At 49.4% G+C, this 19,313-nt stretch overlaps 1 protein-coding gene across 1 annotated transcript; it reads left to right on the top strand.

Moving 5' to 3' along the window:
• The first annotated feature begins 571 nt into the window (after window positions 1–571).
• On the top strand, window positions 572–16,688 carry LOC126034488 (electroneutral sodium bicarbonate exchanger 1-like). The gene is made up of 11 exons (XM_049792267.1): window positions 572–902; window positions 9,610–9,719; window positions 10,711–10,876; window positions 11,601–11,714; window positions 12,053–13,082; window positions 13,894–13,962; window positions 14,506–14,679; window positions 14,779–14,916; window positions 15,398–15,498; window positions 16,019–16,123; window positions 16,394–16,688. Exons 5-10 carry the CDS (start codon window positions 13,047–13,049, stop codon window positions 16,104–16,106), a joined length of 606 nt encoding a protein of 201 aa, XP_049648224.1. The 5' UTR covers window positions 572–902; window positions 9,610–9,719; window positions 10,711–10,876; window positions 11,601–11,714; window positions 12,053–13,046; the 3' UTR covers window positions 16,107–16,123; window positions 16,394–16,688.
• Window positions 16,689–19,313: the final 2,625 nt, after the last annotated feature.

The raw sequence follows: 19,313 nt of genomic DNA, 5'->3' as shown, positions 1-19,313 counted from the left end.
AGCAGAGGGGGGGACGCCCGGGCCGGGCTCGGCTCCCTTCGGGTCCCCTCGGCTGGACTCGGCTCCCTTCGGCTCCCCTCGGCTCGGTTCGGCTCCCTTCAGCTGGGCTCGGCTCCGTTCAGGTCCCCTCGGCTCGGTTCGGCTCATCTCTTCGTCTGGGCTCGGCTCCTCTCGGCTGGGCTCGGCTCGGTTCGGCTCCCTTCGGCTGGGCTCGGCTCCCCTCGGCTCCGCTCGGCTCCTCTGGTTTGCGCTCGGCTGCCCTCTGCTCCGCTCCGGCCGCAGCCCCGGCCCGGCCCCGCCTGAGGCAAGGGCGGGCGGCGGGCGCGGCGGGGCCGGTGGCCGTGACGGGCGCTCCTCCGCGTCCGTGGAGCGGTGGGCTGCCCGGCGGTCGCCAGCGCCGGGGCTGCCCGGGGGCCTCGCAGGCCGGCAGCGGGGCTGAGGCGGCGGCGGTGGCGGTGGCGGCATCTCCCCTCGCGGCAGGCCGGGGCGCCGGGTCCCGGCCTTCCCCCCGCAGGCCCGGCCAGCCCCGGCCCCTCCCTGCCGCCCCCGGGGCTGCGGGGGCAGCAGGGGACTGCCTGCCGCTGGTGGCTGTCCGGCGGAGGCCGGCGGGCACCGCGGAGACGTGCGGCTGTGTGTGGAGAGAAAGGAGTTTCTGCCGGCTGTCCCCGCAGGGAAGGGACCCGCAGCCGCCGGGGGTCTCCCTCCCTCCCTCCCTCCCAGCCTGGCGTCGGTGGCGGGCTGCGACACAGTCCTGCCCGGGCGTTCTTGGCAGCCCCCGGGGCAAGAGGCCCTGGAGGGAGCTTCAGGGAGGTCGGCAGTGGCGTTTCCAGAGCAGTCGCGTCCCGTTGGCTCTCCTGCGTCCTTCCCTAGGCTGGGAGAAAGGAGGACGTCCTCGACAGCAGGTACCTGTCAGTTGCCTGAAACCAGGAGGTTCCTAGGAGACCCTCAATTCGGATGGGACAGGGGGGGCTGCTCTTTTCCTGCCCTCTTTCACTGACCGTGAAAGCGGTCGCTTCCAAGGGGCTACTGCGCTTGCACGGGCTGAGCATCGAGTAATGGGAGCTGTAAAAAGCGCTCCTGTTCCAGTGCCGTGCGTGGGTTTCGTGCTTCAGTGGGAAAAGAGGCTGTTTTTACTGACGGTGTTTTGAAATTTTGTTTAAAGCGTTCAGCTGAGAAGCTCTCGAGCCTCTGTAGTGGTTTAACCCCAGCCGGCAGCTAAGCCCCGCACGGCCGCTCACTCGCTGCCTCGCAGTGGGAGGAGGGAGAGGATCGGAAGGGTGAATCAACTCGCGGGTTGGGATAAAGATGGTTTAACAAGTAAAAGCTGTGCACGCGAGCAAAGCAAAGTCAGGAATTCAGTCACTGCTTCCCATTGTCTGGCAGGTGTTTAGTTTGCAGGAAAGCAGGGTTCCATCACGCCTAACAGTTACTTGGGCATGTCCCCCCTTCCTTCTTCTTCCCCCAGTTATATTGCTGAGCGTGACATCCTGTGGTCTGGAATATCCCTTGGGTCAGTTGGGGTCAGCTGTCCCAGCCTTGTGCCCCCCACCCCCCCCCCCCCACAGCTTCTTGTGCACCCCTAGCCGACTCCCTGGTGGGGTGGGGTGAGGAGGAGAAAAGGCCTTGATGCTGTGTAAGCACTGCTTTCAGCACAAATCCAAAACGTAGCCCCGTGCAAGCTACTGTGGGGAAAATTAACTCTCTGCCAGTCAAAACCAGCACAGCCGTGGAGCTCTGTACGCAAAGTATGTCCTTATTTCTTGGGCTGTCTGCTGTTAGCAATGTGCCTTTTGCTGGCCTGGCAATCTGGCGCTCAAGTGTGGATGTGGAAAGAGTCTTTGGAAACTCTCAGTGGCAGCAGTTGTTTGTTGTGCTCTTGGGATTTTTTCTTTCACAAGGTTCCCCTTGCGCTGCCACTCCTCTTTCCGACGTGTTTGTGACAAACCTGTCCTGTTGTTTGGAAAGAAGAGCGTGCCTCTGCTGCAGGCAGAGGGGCTGAGCAGGACTTTTAGGATAACTGCTGCTCTCAGTTTCTAGAAGGCACTGTAGTGGCAAGCCTGAGAAAGGAGAGTGAAGGGAGAGTGTTTTAGTCTGTGGTACTGCTGGCATGCAAGGCAGAGGAAGGAAAGCGGCCTTTGGGTGTGCAGGGGACAATGAATAGGAGGATTGTGGGAGGTAACAGTTGTGTGGTAAGGCTGCAATGGGAAGTTTGAGTTAGCAGCCAGCAAAGTAACTAAAGCACAGGGTGCTGAGCAGCCTGGTCAGCTGGGGAAGATGTAAATCAAGTGAGGAGGATGGTCCTTTAGAAGTGAAAAAGAGACTTTCCCTGAGGGTGTTGCCCTGGAGGAATCTGCTTGTGTCTGCTAGTCAGGCAGACAGAGATGTGATGGGCAAGTGCTTCTGTGAGTGGGCAAAACCTTGACCAGCTCAGTTGAGGAGCTCTGGAGCTTTTAGTTTGAGAGGGAACTGGGAATTGCTGGAGGCTGCGATCTGTGATAATTCCAGAAGTTTGAGCTGCTCTGAAAAAGGAGCTGGAGCTGCTTAGGTTTAAGGGTTGTATTTTTAAGCAGGTGCCTATAGATTGGGTCCTGCTGAAGGAGTGTTCTGTAGGGCTCAAACTTGGTCTGAAACTTTATGAGTTGTTGTTGGTGCCTCAGCCTCTGATAAAAAATGAATAATGATAGTATTCGTAAGTATTAATAAAAAAGCCGTGGCTCAGCATAATCTGGCTCCCTGTGTACGTTGTTGCAAGGCTGTGATCATCATCAGACAGCAGTTCAAGGTTGATGAGGTTAAGTCTTTTCAGGTGGTGGCACCCGTGCAGAAACTAGGACTGAGATCCTTTTGAGCCAGGAAGTATCCCTGCATCAGAGGAACAGAACAGTGTCGTGGCATCCCGAAACACCTGTTTTCATGCCAGTGAGGTTGCAGCAGGGCTAAAATGCCATAGGCAATGACTCAAGCCTCTGCCTAGAGAGTGGTTTTATGAGTGTGAGTGAATTTGCTTTGGCAATGAGATGTGCACAGGCATTGCCAGGGCCTGGCTTTACTCTGGAAGTGACTGTTAGCTGCTGCAGAATTGAAGAGACTGGGCTATGAACACCACGCCAATTAGGCTGTCTCCAGACTTGAAGCTGCATTAAATCTCGTGCCACACTAGTCTCCTTTTTCCTTTGGAGAAGTAGGCCAAGTCTTTGAAATTCTGCTGCATGACTTTATTTTGGGATGAATTGAAACGCAGTTGTTTCTTTAGCTTTGCTTATTAGCATTCTGCTGGAATAGCGTCAGATCCAGGAGGATTAACCTTCCTCCTTGTTTTGTTCTCTGTGTTGATTTTGGAGAGGAAGGTGTGTTGTCTGTCTTGTGGTGTCGTGTGGTGTTCAGAAGATGCTTGAAACGTTGCTCTTGTCTGTGACCAAGCTCTATCCCTCAGCGTAATCCCTTTGGACAGCACTGCCAGTAGTGTGCGTACGTTTCTGAGCAGCCTGCAGGTGTTTGATCTCCTGATGGTAGAGAGAGCACTGCATTTGTTTGAGCTTGGCAGCCTGTCATCGCCCCTTGCTTTCTTCCATTCCTTCCACCCTCTTCAGCGTCCCTTCCTGAATCGTACTTTTGTGTCCCTGGTGATTCATGAAGACTTCATGACCACAGCGTGAGTCTTGGGTGGGTGATATCTGTCCTTCTGCTGTGGCGCGCTGTGTAACTCCTTTCGTTAACTTGTTCCATATTAAGCGAGGAGAGGGCCTTTCTGAAGAGGAAGGAGAGTTCTCATCTCTGACCGAGTTCTGGCTGGGGCCCCTGAAAGTGGAGGATATGAGAATGGCTGCCTGCCAGACCATATACCAGAGAACACTTGCATGCCGTAATTCCTTACACTCCACCCTATTTCCTTATTTCCAAGTGACACTTGTGCGACATTTGTTTACTTCTGAATGGGTTCAGCTTTTCTTTGAGACTTTCTCTCCCTGTGCATTTTATTGTTGGCCGATACCTGGCAGTGAACAACTTTTGAGAAGCTGGCTTACAAAAGAAGTAGTTAATAGTTGGGAACACAGTTTGATGCAGGCAGTACGCAACTCCCGGCATCACAGGGCCTAGCTCCAATGCTGTGAAGGCCCGTTCCTCTGCAGGTTGGCACTGTGGAGGGGATTGAGAGACACGTCCTGCCGGTTCCTTCTTTTAGTCCCTTGAGCAGAATGGCATTGCAATAGGCTGGAACAGAGAGGTGCTGGTTTGAGGGCACCTTGTCAAAAGCCCCAGTCCTCAAGGTTAGTGAGGATCGACTGAAAAATCTGATCTCTCATCCTTTGTATCCTCAGGTGCACAAAATACAAATGGGCAGAAAATGGAAAAGAAACAGTCCTTGTGGAAGACTGGATGTTTTTTAAGAACAATAAACTGGGAATTCATCTGCCTGCAAAGTATTTTCTCTGTGCAATGGGAATGATGTTTTGTTGTTTAAACTCTTACAAGGAATGTAGCTCTGTTGCTTTTTGGCTGGGGTGGGACTAACTCTCTGTTTCACAGCGGTCTGGATCTTGACACCACTGAAAGTGCTGTCAAGGAGTTAGAGGTAGGAGATGAAGCAGGTCCACGGGACCTTAGCTGAATGTTAGGCTGAGCAAATCTTTTGTTTGTTATGGGATGGAGGACCTTTTGTCAAATGCAGCATTTCAAGTGCGAGTAATGGGGAACTTCTCTGCAGAGCACGAGGGTGAAAAAAATGACGTAAATGAAAAATGTCATCAACAGGCAACATTAGCGTAAGCGAGTAATGCTTTTATCAGAAATACTTCAAAGAAGCTACTGACTGTTGAAATTGGACAAATGAAAACTCCTATTTGTGGAGCTAGTTGCACTCGGTGCCTTGCTGGTTCCTGTTCAGATTCGTTCTGCAGTAGCACTTTCCCGTGGTTTCGCTCTCGGCCCCAGACCTGACCACTGCTTTGAACTTCTCAGGCTTGACTAGCTGTCGGATCCTCCTAGTTTTTCAGGAGCCGTGGCAGTACTGGTGAGCTAGCTTGATAGGAGCTAATCTAATGCTCAATTGCACATGCTTTCCTCATAGCTGTGGAGCTGTGGAAGCCAGGGGACGTTCTTTTAATGACGCCATTACTTTGTGGCCAAGCTTGGTGACAAGCTGATGAGTTCTGTTGTTGTCATCTTCTTCCTGAGACAGAAGAAAGCCCCTGCCGTTCCCGAGGAAATGAGACCAATATACTGCCTGCTTAAAAATGCTCCTGTTAGTTAAGTTGAAACAAATCTTCAGAGTACAGTAGTAGCATTGTAAATATTATTGAAGAAAATGTGCTGATTGTAACTGATACAGAAAATTATTGGTTAATTTCTCTTTCTGTTTCAATTTTGAAAATACTGAAAGGTATTCCTAGAAAAAGTTTCCCGTTTATAAAGCAGGAGTTTTTTGGGGCTGAATTACAGTTCCTTTGTAACTGAATTGGGTCAATATTCCGAAAAAGGGGAATATGTTTATTTTTGAAACAGGTCAATACTGCGTGTGTTGTGCTGGCAAGGAGGAGGCTTCTTAAATGTAGAACTTCTTAAATTTAAAAGCACACCTCCACTCTCCATAGTATTGCTTCTATGTTAATTCAGGGTTGAGATATTCATTCACTTCAATTTCTGTGAATCTGTTAGGGCAGCGTGCTCTAAGGTGATGGGAGGGAGCAGGGGGAAGAAGGGGAGGAGGAAAAGCAAAATATCTGGAACCTGCTGTTCCATGACTCCTGCAAACTGTAATGCTATTTTTTTTCCCAAGCCTGAAAACTGTGCTTGACAGTGGAATTGTGGCTATCTTGTTAATATTCTTCCTTTCTTGTTTTGGCCTCTCCAGGAAGCGATTCGAGTAATCCTTGGAAATCTTGATGATTTACATCCATTTTCTACAGACCACTTCACTATCTTTCTGTGTACCCTTTCTTTCCTACTTGTAAAAGAAAAGGTCCAATGACTTGTATCTGTTGGGCATTGCTTAATTTGACATTCCTGCCTAGTAGTGCGCAGATCTTTATCTGGAGTACGACTCCTCTGAGCTTCGCAGTTTTACATTAGCTGAAGATCCTCCTCAGTTGTTGCCTTCACCAGAGAACTGATGTATGTAAAAAGAATGTTTTGCAGTGTTTTCAGATGGCCACCCCTGTGTTCCAAATCTGATTTAGCCAGAGAAAACGAACATGCATATATAAAGTCCCAGGAAGCCCACGTAATGCGATTGCAAGGAAAGCTAGTGCGTTGTTTCAAAAGGTTAATAAAACGTAAAGCGCTCCTTACAGGCGCAGCAGCGTTGGCCCTCTAGTAGAGAAGACCGCAGTAGTTTTCTTGTAAGGTACATTAGGATTAAGTATTGTAGTTGCTGTAGTGTAAAGGGTTAAGAAGTTAGTCTCCTGAGGCTGTTGTTGCAGAGAAAAGTTAGTTAGTGGAAGGAGAAGCCTTTTCAGTCCTAAGGTGTGTCAGTTTGTGAATCGGATCAGGCCCTTCGGCATCATCACCTCCCGTGATTCCGAGTGCCCAGGAGTAATGAACACCCGCGTGTTTCCACCTCCAAGGCATCCCCTTCCAGTCTCGGCAGACTGCGTTATTGCCACCCCTGGTCCTAGCAGGCAAGAACGAGATCATCCTCTTTCTCTGTCAGAAGCTGGTAGGTATGAGAGCAACTTACTCCTGTTACTGCAGGAAGAGAGAGTAGCCCAGAGCATCGTCAGACAGGAGGCACCCAAACAAAGGAAGCCTCGTTGTTGGTTTGCTTCGCTAAAGCGCAGCCAGTTTTGCCTGCGTGCTTGAGGAGGGTTTGATTCACGAGCTTGTATTTCTGGAACTGGGAAGTCCATCCACCTGCTCAGGCAGCACCAGGCCCTGCGGAGAACTGCAAGCTCAGAGGCCTGGCGTGATGAGTTGTCCTGCAGTCTGTGTGTTGGGCTCCTCGCTGTAGCATACCTCTTAGTTAATCGCCAGCTGTGGGAGTCCTTGAAGCCAAACTCAAACGAACAATTTCATCCCTTAAAGGAACCGACTGTGTCATCTAGGCAAATCTTGGGCTCCATCTCCGGTCCTCAGGATGCAAATGGAGTAAAAGTATTCATGTTACCTGTTTCTTCCTGAGGTCAGAGGCACGTAAGGAGACTGCTGCCTGGCGTCACCCATTCTTGCAGGCATGAGCTCCTAGGTGTGCGAACTGCACCCCCAGGAAGGAACGTCTGTAACTGTGGCGTTGGTCATGTCAGTTATCTTTTGTCCTCCCATTTTGAACTGTGAAGTGAATGTAATGACGCTAGTCCTGTGAATCCTAGTCCTTTTCAGGTTTAAAAATAATTTTTAAAATAATTACTTTTTAGTTAGGAAAGCTGATGAGGTTTTCTTCACAGGGTTGGGAGAGCCTGGCATGTTGTTTTTTGCGGGAAGATGTCAGGACTGAAGCCAGATGCAGTTAAGGAAACACAATGCAAGCAACTGATGGGAGAGTATCACCTGGATGAGTGTTTCTTGTAATGTGTTACTAGCGTTTTTTCACCAAGTTCATACGGACAGATTGTAGGTGCTCCCTTCTGCATATACGTTCAGTGTGGTATGACTTTTGAAGCTTTACAAGAGGACTCCTGCTCCTTTGAAATGTTAGTGCTATGTTCTTGAGTCTTATCATTGTTCTCAGATATGAGTAAATGGGAGAGAGTATCGAAGATGAGATTCAAACATGAGAATGTCCACCTTGTGCCTTATCCCTACATTTGCACGACGTATCTAGAACTCGGCTCTATTTCAGCACGACGTATCTTGTGGTAATTCACTATGGTTATGTTTGGATAATATCTGGAAACATCTATGATCTATGTCTTGCTTTTCCCTTTCCCTTCCTCCACTGTGTCTTGGAATTAGAGGGAGCAAAACTGCGTGCGGTATGGCTGTAGCATGGATTTGAAATAGAGCATAGCAATGTGTTCTCTTTTGTCCTGTATTGCTTTTTGAAAATGTCTGGAATTTCTCTTTGCCTTTTCACCCACTGCTGACTCTTCAGCTAGTATTTTTAGGAAGCAATGCCCAGTGGCTCCCAGCCTTCATTCTTGAATGTCAGTAGCTAGGCTGGAGCCAGCACACATATATATATATGGCACACGTGTTTTTCTTCCTTGTGCTTGACTACATTTGTTGACGTTTTGACGTTGAACTTCACACTCTTTGTTTCTGTTTTCCTAAAGAAAGAATGCATTTGTTTTTCTAAATAATGATAGTAATAATGGTAATAATGTCTTTTGTATAATTAGCAAATGTTGTCACCTCCCTAGTGTCTCTTTTTCCAGGTTTTCTATGAATTCCCTAAGAGCCTCAGGCCCCAGCTGAGACCTCTGTGGGACTCTGCATTGAACCTCCTCTGTTGTGAAAACTGAGGGTTTTTTCTTACTGTTTCCTGTTCTGATTATTGGTCCCTGGGAAAGGCTGCTGCTGGTCTGTCTTGTGAGCGCTTAGTAGATATTCTGGTCTCCCTTATCAAATGGACAAGTAGTCCAAAGCAACTGTCCCCATCCCACTGGCATGTGTTATTCACAGCCAGGAATTCTGAAAGAGCTGTATTTGCAGTTCTTCATTTCAAGATATCATATGCAAGTCCAGCATTGTTTCTAAGTCATTTATCTTGTTCTCAGGACGTGTGGTGCAATGCAAAAATGTACTTTAAAGTTGGTTAAAGAAAGTCCAGTCACCAAATATTCACCAGATTTTATAATACCTCTGTTACAGGTAAAGAAGTAAACAAGGGCAGTGATGAGCTTGTAAGTTGCGTGTGTGGTTCTGTTTTGTGTGGTTTTTTGTTTGGTTTTTTTTAAAGTGATATTCCATGTAGTCTGGAGAAGCAGAAGATGTATCTAGGCAATGCTGTAGTTGTCCTGTTTCTGGGTGTCAGTCAGGCAGTGTAAGGTGGGGCTGAATTCTCACCTAGAACCATCCAAGTTGAGGGAAACCTTCCTGTCGATTCCAGTGGACTTTGAATGAAGTCCTGCCTGAGGACGGGAGAGCCGTGCTGGCTTCAGTTAAATGTGTTTTCGGCAAGTCTGAGCTGAGCTGTCAAATGGTTTCTTCGCTGTGAGAGTCTGTATGAGGTCAATATTGCTGAATAATTAAGTAGTTCCCTAAGTGCTGTATGTGTCGAAAACAACCAAGTTAAGCTTCTTTGGAAAGTAGTTGTTTAGTAGAGATCTCAGGGTGGGTTTGTTTTCAGTACAGGTAAGTGTCTGAAGACGGAGTGAATTAGTGAAGGTGTCCTGTCCAAATTCCCCCAGAGGAAATCCCGCTCTCTCTGCTAGCATTACATTCCTGCTAGTTACGTTCCTAGGCCCTCCTCTAAAAATGGAGCCAATAGCATGTCCTGGGAAGCAGTAGTTCTTGTTTAAAACTGCTGAGCATAATTCTCTGGATGGCCTCTCAGTGCTTACCTTCTGTTTGAATAAGGCAGCTAATCTTTTATTCCTGAGTCATTTTTTGGTTTTTGTTGTATAAGCCTGGACAATGTTGCGGAACAGGGATGTATATTAAGTCTGACTTTTGTTCTAAAATAGAAAAGTCAAAATCAAATTTTATCAATACCAAGTTTGCAACGTTTTGAAGGTCAAGAGAAGAAAAGAAGTGTCAGGAAGTGCTGCAGTGGAAGAAACGGTGAAGAGGAGAAGAGTGGAAGTCGGAGCGGAGGCCTCATGCCCACAGTCGGGTATGGGCAGGTCAGTTGACTACAAAATAGTCTTCCAGGGCACATATCAATGTTTTTGATGTCTCTTGCACCTTCCTCGTATTTCATTCCTGTGTAACTCTTTGGCCCATTTGTCGTCTTCCTTCTCTTCCATAGGTGACAGAATCTAAGCAGCATTGCCCACGTTTGGGGAAAAGTTGTCCTGTGCTTTCGGGTTCCCATGCCGTTAACTAAAGCTCTTCCCCTCTCACTCCTTTGTGTTAACGTTACCTGCAGAACCACAGCGGGATGAGAACTGGGCAGCTCAACAAAGCGGTGCACTGGCTTGCACACCTGAGGCAGGGATGACAAGGGAGGAACTGGGAACAGTTTTCTAGCTGCCTCCCAGCCTGCTCCTCTGAGTCGGCTGATGACTGCTGCCTCTCGGCTTGAGGCAGAGATCTCTGTCTGTGGCTTTCTCAGAACCATTGAGGTTTTCAGGACCTTTGATATCATCGAGTCCAAGCTTTCCTGCTCAAGCAGGGTCACGCAGAGCAGGTTGCCCAGGACGTGTCCCCTCAGGTTTTGAGTGGACTCCAAGGGTGGAGATGCCACAACTTCTGTGGGCAACCGGTTGCAGTGCTCAACCACAGTTGCAGTCAGAAAGTTTTTTCTTGTGTTCAGCTTTAATTTCATGTTTTGCGGTTTGTGCCCTTTGCCTCTTGTCCTGCCAGAAGGTGCTGCTGAGGAGAGCAGTTAAGGAAACACAATGCTATGAATGCAAGCAACTGATGGGAGAGTGTCACCTGGATGAGTGTTTCTTGTAATGTGTTATTAGCGTATGGTGTCTCCTCACATCTCATTTCTCCGCTCTGTAGTTCAATGTGTCACTTGTTCAGCTGCTGCTGCTCATTAAATATAAACCTCCATTGGCAGGAGCAGGGTCGTGGATCTTGGACCAAGATCCTCAAAACCCCCTAGCTATGCGAGGTCTCCCTGCCGCACGTGCACTGCCTTTGTGTCCTGACCCTCTGTTTCTCCAGGAATGTCAGTATTTGTGTGGGGAGTTTCAAGGACCTGCCTGTGGACGTGACGGCCCCTACATGCCTGACGTGTTCCTCTGGTATCCTCTGTATCCTGTTCTTCGTCACCTTTGCCCTGTCAAGCTTCTTGAAGAAGTTTAAAACCAGCCGCTACTTTCCAACCAGAGTAAGTAGAAGGAGGTGGCCAGCGTCCATCTCCACACTCATTCCCCAAAATGGCTTTCCTGGAGCACTAAGCAGTATTTGCCCTGCCTTGATCAAGCTAGGAATCATTGGCCTTGCAAGCCAAGCTCTCCAAGAGCTTGGATGTCCCGCACTCATTTCCATGAGTGCAAAATCATCGTAGCATTTCCCACCTGCCTCGCGACCTGCCCCAGATTGAAGATTTTTGGGTTTGATTTTTTTTATTTTTTCTTTTCCCCCCTCAGGTCGTAGGAAGTCAGGTTTCCCAAAGTTTTGGGGGTTGGGGTTGTGGGGGTTTTTTTCCTTACCTTCGGTGTATTATGTGCTCAAGCAGAAAGTAGAGTCAAATGAGGAGCTTCCTTTGGAGGACTAAAGGATGCCTCAGTGCCTTGTTGCCATTGTAGCTGTGAGTGTAGCTGTAGTGGCAGACATGCGTTTTCTTATTTTTAATATTATTATTACTATTTTTAGGTTTTGACTTAAACCAACCATTGTCCGCCTAATTAAGCTTTTTTTTATTGTCTGACACCAGATCTCATAGGGACAAACACAGCAGCAGTATCTAAGCAAGGGATCAGGCTGCATGTGCTCAGAGGGGTGGTGGGATTTGGTTAACCAGCCTTAATGTTGTGGATGTCTGCAACTCTTGCATCTCACGTTACGGCCCTGTTTGCCATGCCCCTTTCACCTCTGGTTTCTCGCCCCAGGTACGGTCCACAGTGAGCGACTTTGCTGTTTTCCTCACCATTGTCATCATGGTGCTCCTTGACTTTGTGGTTGGGATCCCATCGCCAAAGCTCCAGGTCCCCCATGCGTTCAAGGTAACGGGATGTTTTGGCACATGGGGGTGCCACAAGGTGATGCCGGGGCAGGGCAGGGCTGAGTCTGGAGGAGATGCTGGTGGTGTGACCATCTCCTCTTCCACCTCCAAGTGCCTTGCTTCCTCCTGGAAATGAGAAGATGGCCCCAAAACTAGATACCTACAGGAGAAGTATCTAGAGGTGCTTGCAAAGAGGACACTGGCACGGCTGAAGCCCACGGGAGAGGGGGACATGAAGCCAGGGCTGGGAGGTGCTCTGACACAGGGAGGGAGGGGAAAATGAAAGCCAGTGGAGTGCCTGGGCTGGGAGACGATGCTGATGTGTGGGCTTTGTCGCAGCCTACCAGAGACGACCGCGGGTGGTTCATCAACCCCATAGGACCCAACCCTTGGTGGACGGTGTTGGCTGCGCTCGTCCCAGCTCTGCTCTGCACTGTCTTGATATTCATGGACCAGCAGATCAGTGCCGTTATTGTGAACAGGAAGGAGCACAAGCTGAAGTTAAGGGCCTGCGAGAGATGACCCCAGCCCCAGCCCCTTCTGGGCTGCAGGTCTGGGGAGAAGCTCTTATTCCCAATGCTTTCTGAAGGCATTGGTCTGGGACAAGGTCAGGCTGCGTGGCAGGATGCTCTCCTGGATTAACGATGATGCAGGGAGCAAGTGACAGGGCAGTTCAGATGAGCAACCTTTTGGAGGAGCAAATTAATCTTGGAGCAATAGAGAATCGTGTTTTTGTTTTAAAATGGCAGCAGCAGCAGGTGTGGGGAATGAATTGTTTTGATGCGCTGCCAGGGATAACTCAGAGTCACACCTTCCTTGCAAGTGGTAGAATTTTCTTTGTGAATGAAAAAAATGGTTTGGTGATTTTGGGTTGTGGGTGTTTATTTTTTGGAGAAGTATGTATCGCACAAGCTCCCCATATCCCTTGTTTCTGAACTCCTGCCAGATTTTCATGCCAGGTGCTTGTGCAAAGCCTGCATACACCCTTACTTGTTTCCATTTCTTGTTTTAAATTCTGAAGAAGTTGACTTGTGCTCGAGCAGGGTTTGAGTCTGACTTGCGACGTTATCCTTGCTCTTGTGCTATGGGATGCTCTGTTTCTTGTTTTCCTGCCTGCAGAAAGGATGCGGGTACCACCTGGACCTTTTCGTGGTGGCTGTGATGCTCAGGGTGTGCTCTGTGATGGGGCTGCCCTGGTTTGTGGCTGCGACCATCCTGTCCATCACCCACGTGAATAGCCTCAAAGTAGCGTCTGACTGCTCAGCCAGGAGAACAACCCAAGTTTCTGGGGATACGAGAGCAGAGAGTCACTGGCTTGCTGATCTTTGTGCTCATGGGCTGCTCCGTCTTCTTCACTTCTGTGTTAAAGGTGAGAGGAAAATGCAAACCACCCAACAACCACGAGCTTGTTGGAGGTTACAGAAAAACAGTCCCCTCTCTGCAGGCCTGAGTAGTTAGTTGTGGAGCGGAGGAGGAGGAGGTGATCCCAACCCTTGGGGCTTGACCCACGGTGGGAACCAGCCTCGGTTAGGCTTTGCAGCCCTTCAGGCCCCCGTTTGGTGTGCTCGAGGCGAGCGAGCGATGCAACTGCTTGAATTTTTGGGTGTCTTTCAGGCCCGCCCATGTTTATGGGTTACAGTTGAGCATATTCAGACCAGCACATCTGCTCTCTTTCAAACAGGCAGCCCTTTTGTGGCTGCAATTTGCTCCCCAAATGCCCTGGAGCAGCCGTTCCCAGGAGCTAAACACACTGAGGTCATCCCCGTGGGCTTCCTTGCACGTTCCTCCCACAAAGTAATCTTGTCTCTAGGCTAGAAGGAGGCCTGTGGCCTATGCCTGTTGCCCCAAGAATAGGCGGAAGTGTTTCTTCTACCGCCAGAGAATGCGGCATAGAGTAGCACGGGTGAAATCGCCTATTTTCCTCCAACCTTTCTGGAAAATAGGATTAGTCTGAGGAGAGCTAACTCCCAAGTTCAGCCTAAAGCAGAGCCTTAGCTCACTCGTGCACACAAAATCTTTAATGGTTAAAATCTGACCCATCTCTAAGCCTGAATGGAAGCTGGAAAGCTTCAAGCAATTTTAGGCAGTGCCTGTGGAAGAGGATGGTAATACTGAAAATGCAATACAGAAAAAGAAACGATTGCATTCTTTCTTTTTTTTTTCTTCCCCCCCCCCCCCAGTTTATACCAATGCCTGTGCTTTATGGCATCTTTCTCTACATGGGTGTGTCGTCGCTCAGAGGAATTCAGGTACGGACTCTTTTACAGCGTGCAGCATGTTGGCTCCCTGGTATTTTGTCTCCATAGCAGCAGGGAAAAAAGCAGTGGCATGGGAAAAGCTTCTCGCAGAGCAAGCAATGAAACTCTTTTGTGTAAGAAAAAGATTGGTGGAGGTACAGGAGGTATATAGGGCTGGGAGGACCAGGCAAGTTCAGCGCTCTCTGTTGCAGGGTTTAGGGCAGGTCAGTGTTTGTTTACATGAAAGCGGGGGAATTCAGTGCAAAGGGAAGGCAGTTTCTACCACTGGTGGAAATCCTCGCGGGGGGATTCAGTGGGCCGAGAAATGCTAATAATGGAATGGCATGGAATAGTTGCCGTTTGGTGGGCAGCTCTCAGGGCCAAGCCGGCTGCTAGATGGAGCAAAAGGAAAATGGGTGCTGCTCCCAGGAGGAACGCGGTGGGATCCAGGATTTCTGACGGCAAGCGAGATGCTGCAAAGTGCCTCCACGTCTCGAGAGGGCCAGCAACTTGCCACAGTCCCAAGGTGGCAACCTTTCCCTTTTTATTTTGCAGTTCTTTGATCGCTTGAAGCTGTTTTGGATGCTGGTGAAACACCAGCGGGATTTCATCTACCTGCGGCACGTGCCCTTGCGAAAGGTGCATTTCTTCACGGCGATCCAGCTGACCTGCCTCGTCCTGCTCTGGACCATCAAGGTGTCCCGTGCCGCCATCATCTTTCCCATGATGGTAAGAGCTGCCACCGCTCGGCAACGGGGTGTTTGCAGCATTGGAGTGAGAGGTGGCATTGTCTCTGAGTTCACCGCATCTTCCCTCTTATTCGTGAAGGTTTTGGCTCTCATCTTTGTCCGGAAAGCAATGGATTTCTGCTTCTCAAAGCGAGAGCTCAGCTTTCTGGATGACCTTATGCCAGAAAGGAAGAAGAAGTTGGATGATGCCAGAAATGAAGCTGGAGAAGAAGAAGAGGTAAGGCTTGCTGGGTCCTCAGCGCTGGACATCTCCGTGTGGCTGTGAGATTGCCTGTTTCTCTTACAGCTTGTCTGGAAACGTTGGGGGAAGATCAGCACTCAATCGAAATAGATCCCCATAGCCTTAAACTTTTGTAACCTTTGTTTCCTCAAGTAGCAGTGAGCTGAACGCTTGAATACAGGTGTAATTTTTAAAACGAGTCATTTTTCACAAAGGTCATTATCATTATGATGATTATTATTAGATGGTGATGCTGCTGCTGCTGCTGCTGGCAAGACTTGCTCGTAATCGTGTTTTGAACACACAATCCCCCTGCCCCGAAATCTTTGGAGTGAACGGTTTCTCCCCTGCTGCACTAATACCTATAGCTGCCAAGGGGCAGAAGCGGAGGGCAGACTGCTAAGTTTGTGCTGGGCATTCAGCTTATCTCCACTTTGATCAAAGACAGAGAACGTGATTTGTCCCTTTTTTACATCAGGAGTCCAGGAGGGTGATGGAAGCTGCTGCTGCTGCAAGTTCAGTTCAGCTGCACGTGGGGAAGACCAGTGACGTGGATATCCCAAAGCAAAGCAGTGACAGGTAAAGCCCCACCAAGCGCCAGGACCCCCGGCAAGATTAGCTTGAAGGTGTTTGGCAGAGTTTTCTCCACTTGCCTCTTTGTGGAGCATCCCACAGAAACCAGCAGGCAGCTTGGTGGGAAAATCGAATTTGGGGGCAGGGCTGCAGGAGGCGATTGCAGGGCTCTGACCCCAAGCAGAGTGGCTGCAGCACTCGCGTTTGACCCCCAAACCTTGCCTCATCAGTGCCTTTATGGTAGCTGGAGATCCTCATACTTACACATGAGGAGTTGCAGGCGTGATCTGTACCAGCAGTGGCTTAGGAACCCGGACCGGGGCTAAGCCCCAGCAAGAGCCTTTGCACAGAGCTGTTGCTCTGCAGCTCCCCGGCTTGCCTCCCAAAACTCCTCATCCAGCAAAACCTCCCACACTTATGCAGAGCTTTGATTCTCAGGGCTCTGCTGTTCTTCTTGCTGATGCTAATGCCCTTGGTGGCATCAGTTCCCATAATCATGGATTGCTATGTAAAATATTTATTGCAGGACTGATCCTTCTGAGATTATTATCCTGGATGAAATGTCACAAATGACCGTATGGAAGGCTCTCACTTTGAAGACAGAAACTCTTTGAATCCAGGGAGGAAAAAGGTAAAGGATTGCACGTGAACGTGTCCGTGCTCCTCTGCAAGCGACGGCGCACGCCTACGCTTTTCCCACGCTTTGGCCGGCAAGGCTGAGCAAATGGCCTGTCCCTGGGAACAGCCAGTGAGGACCGTGGCATGCAAACCATCTCCTCTCTGCTGGGGTGGTCCCCCGAACAGGGCTGAATCAGCAGCAGGTGGCAGGTCTTCCACTGATGATGCTCTCCCTCTTTTTCTCTTCCCTTCGCCTTTCCCCACTCCGGCTTTTCACGTTTAGGAATCTTGACTTTGAAGGAGAGGAGTGAGAGTGTGACTCGGGGATGTGCCAACGCAGACAGAGGGAGAAGGCGCTTTGTTTCAGTTGGAGGATTCCCATTAAAGCCATGCAGATGTTTTCAGTTATCCTTGGTGTGCTTCAGGTCTCTAGACCAGCAAGCTGAGGTGAAGGTCACAGTCAAGGGGAGTTTGGTGGTGTTAAGTCTGTGTACGTACGTGTGTGTGGGGGGGTGGGTTTGTAGCGGTAGAGGGACTGCTACTGCTTTATCATTCAGTGCTCTTCTTTTAATACCTAATTCCTCCTCTTTTTTCCAAATGTAAACTGGGAACATCCAAAATAATTTTCTGCTATATTTGATGCATTCTCCACTTTCTTCTTCATCACGACCGGGTTTTTGGTCTGGTTTGGGGTCCTAGCTTTAATTCACTCTTATGTCTCTTACCGGTACAAGAGGGATGCCCTCTGTGGCAGGGCAGCATGGAGAGCGTCCGAGCAGTTGGCCTAAGGTGAAAGAAAAGCATTTGCTCCCTGCGCTCCAGTTTTACCTTTCTTGGTTGGTGTCCTGGGTTCAGCTGGGATAGAGTTAATTTTTACAGGAACCTGGGAGGTGGGGGCATAGCCGGGGCAGCTGACCTGAACTAGCCAAGGAGCTATTCCATACCATGTGACATCCTGCCCAGTATATAAATGGGGAGCGGGCCGGGGGGGTGGTCTCTGTTTTCGGTGGGGGAAGTGGCGGAGCGTCGGGTCCCGGGTGGTGAGCAGTTGCACTGTGCATCACTCTTTTTGTATATTTTTTTTTTTCATTAGTGCCGTTGTTGTTGTTGTAATCTCTTTGTGTTTGTCCCAGTAAACTGCCTTTATCTCAACCCTCGAGGTTCCAGTTTCTTTTTTTCCTTTTCTCTCCTCCGTCTCCTCCCCATCCCACTGGAGGGGGGCGGAGGAGTGAGCGAGCGGCTGCGTGGTCCTTTGTTACCGGCCGGGCTGAAACCACGACAGTTGGTTTGGAAAGTATCACAATAACGTGTGATGAACTGACCGTAAACCCCATTCCCCGTCCCCCTGTGCCACTGGGGGGGGTTGGTAGGGAATCCGGGAGTGAAGTTGTGCCTGGGAAGAAGGGAGGGGTGGAGGGAAGGTGCTCTGAGATTTGGTTGTATTTCTCATTACCCTGCTCTGGTTGATTTGTAATAAATTGAGTTAATTTTCCCCAAGCGGGGTCTCTTTTGCCAGTGACGGTAATTGGTGAGTGATCTCTCCTGTCCTTATCTCGACCCACAAGCTCTTTGTTATATTTTCTCTCCCCTGTCCAGCTGAGGAGGGGGAGTGATAGAACGGCTTTGGTGGGCACCTGGCATCCAGCCAGGGTCAACCCACCACAGGGGGAAATGATGTACTTAAGAAATTATGTACTTAAGCCACACGAAAAAGGCCACAAAGGTCGTGTGAAACAAGATCCCCTTTGTATGATCAACGCATGCCTTGCTAACAACTGTGCCCCTGAAGAAGAACTGAAAGACTGAGAAGAAGGGAACATCCTGCTCCAGGAGGCGCCAAAAAGTTGAATAATTACTAATAGGCATGAAGTCAGAAACATCTTTGAAAACTGGAGGAAAGGTAAAGAAAGGTGGCAGGGGGAGATCATGACCACCAACTCAATTCCACACCAAAAAGACTTACCCCCCCACTCGTCTTGAGCATGCGCTGTAGAAGAAAAGCACACTGGACCTTAAATTCCAAGCAGGGAAACTGTAGCCCAATAGAAACTGTGCGAGATAAGCAACTCCCAGCAATAGTTTTGGGAAGAACTTTGGAAATCAAATATTTATAACTGAACTGTATAAATTGCTTGCCCGTTTAGGCATGAGGGGTGCTAGCGTTGCGGATTACCACCTAGCCCCCATCTTTGCGTAAACATGAACTGGAATAAAACACCTCTGCTCTGTGTTTATATTGGCATTTTGCACCCCGGGTAAACGACCCCACTTTTGGGACAACAGTGGGGCAGGCAAAGCACCGCATCCCGCAGGCCAAGGGGCTCAGGCACCCACGCCACTGCCGGAGGACTGCCGGCAAGAGGTTTGGCATCTGGAGAGGGGCTGCTGGGCCAGGGTGCCCAGGCACCCACCCCACTCCCCCAGCCGCAGCCACGAGTGCTCTCAGTGCTGGAGCAGAGGCCGTAGCAGCTGCCTGTGCCCAAGCCTGTCCCGAGCGGAGGGAAGACTTTGCTGGCGAGGAGCAATCCAGTGAAGGCATTGCTGAAATTGCTGGGCTTGAAGTTGCTGCCGGGCCAGGAGGGTGCCGAGGGGTCCTTGTGCAGCACGTCCTGCTCCAGGGGCAGCAGCTCCCAGGCCAGCAGCAGTCTGCTGGGGGGGACGCTCAGCAGGGACTTGGGGATGGGGACCCATGATACCGAAAAGCCGGTCAAAGAAACTCTCCAAGACTCATTTTGGAGTTTTAGAAAGTAGGCATTGTTTATTGCAGCGCTGGGTGCACAGGGTCCACCTAGCATGCGTGCCACAGCTTCAGCACAAGCAGGTTATATGGAGTAACTAATTACATATTAATCAGATTAGTATACATAGACATAAAAATTATTGTAACTGAGTATCATAGGACTGCCTACATCTGATCACACGCAACGGTTCTTAATTTGAGCCGAAGGGCTGCTTTTGTGACCACCAATCCATTTCAAATTCTGTTGGCTGACCTTCAAGTCTTGTTTGTCATCCTTGTTCATAGATCTTGGAGCTTAACATGGTTTCAGTCATATATGGTCAGTTTCAATATTAATCTTATCTAATGTACAGGAACATCCAGTCATAAGAGCAAAGAACTGTAAAACTTAGGAGTGGGTTACTAACTCTACTAGTTAATTACTTGGCTACACTTCTGTCTATTTTTTCAATCATAGTGTTAG

Source organism: Accipiter gentilis, chromosome 34 (assembly GCF_929443795.1).
Source record: "Accipiter gentilis chromosome 34, bAccGen1.1, whole genome shotgun sequence".
Lineage (NCBI taxonomy): Eukaryota > Metazoa > Chordata > Aves > Accipitriformes > Accipitridae > Astur > Astur gentilis.
The sequence above is the reverse complement of the archived record's forward strand: the minus strand, read 5'-3'. Positions and strand labels throughout refer to the sequence as shown.

What these genes read in the sequence shown, in the direction of transcription:
- LOC126034488 (XM_049792267.1), top strand. Translation starts at nt 13,047, where the DNA reads ATGGGCTGCTCCGTCTTCTTCACTTCTGTGTTAAAG. An exon ending in TCTTCACTTCTGTGTTAAAG is followed by an intron (nt 13,083 to 13,893) that starts GTGAGAGGAAAA and finishes CCCCCCCCCCAG; the next exon opens with TTTATACCAATGCCTGTGCT. An exon ending in CCAAAGCAAAGCAGTGACAG is followed by an intron (nt 15,499 to 16,018) that starts GTAAAGCCCCAC and finishes TATTTATTGCAG; the next exon opens with GACTGATCCTTCTGAGATTA.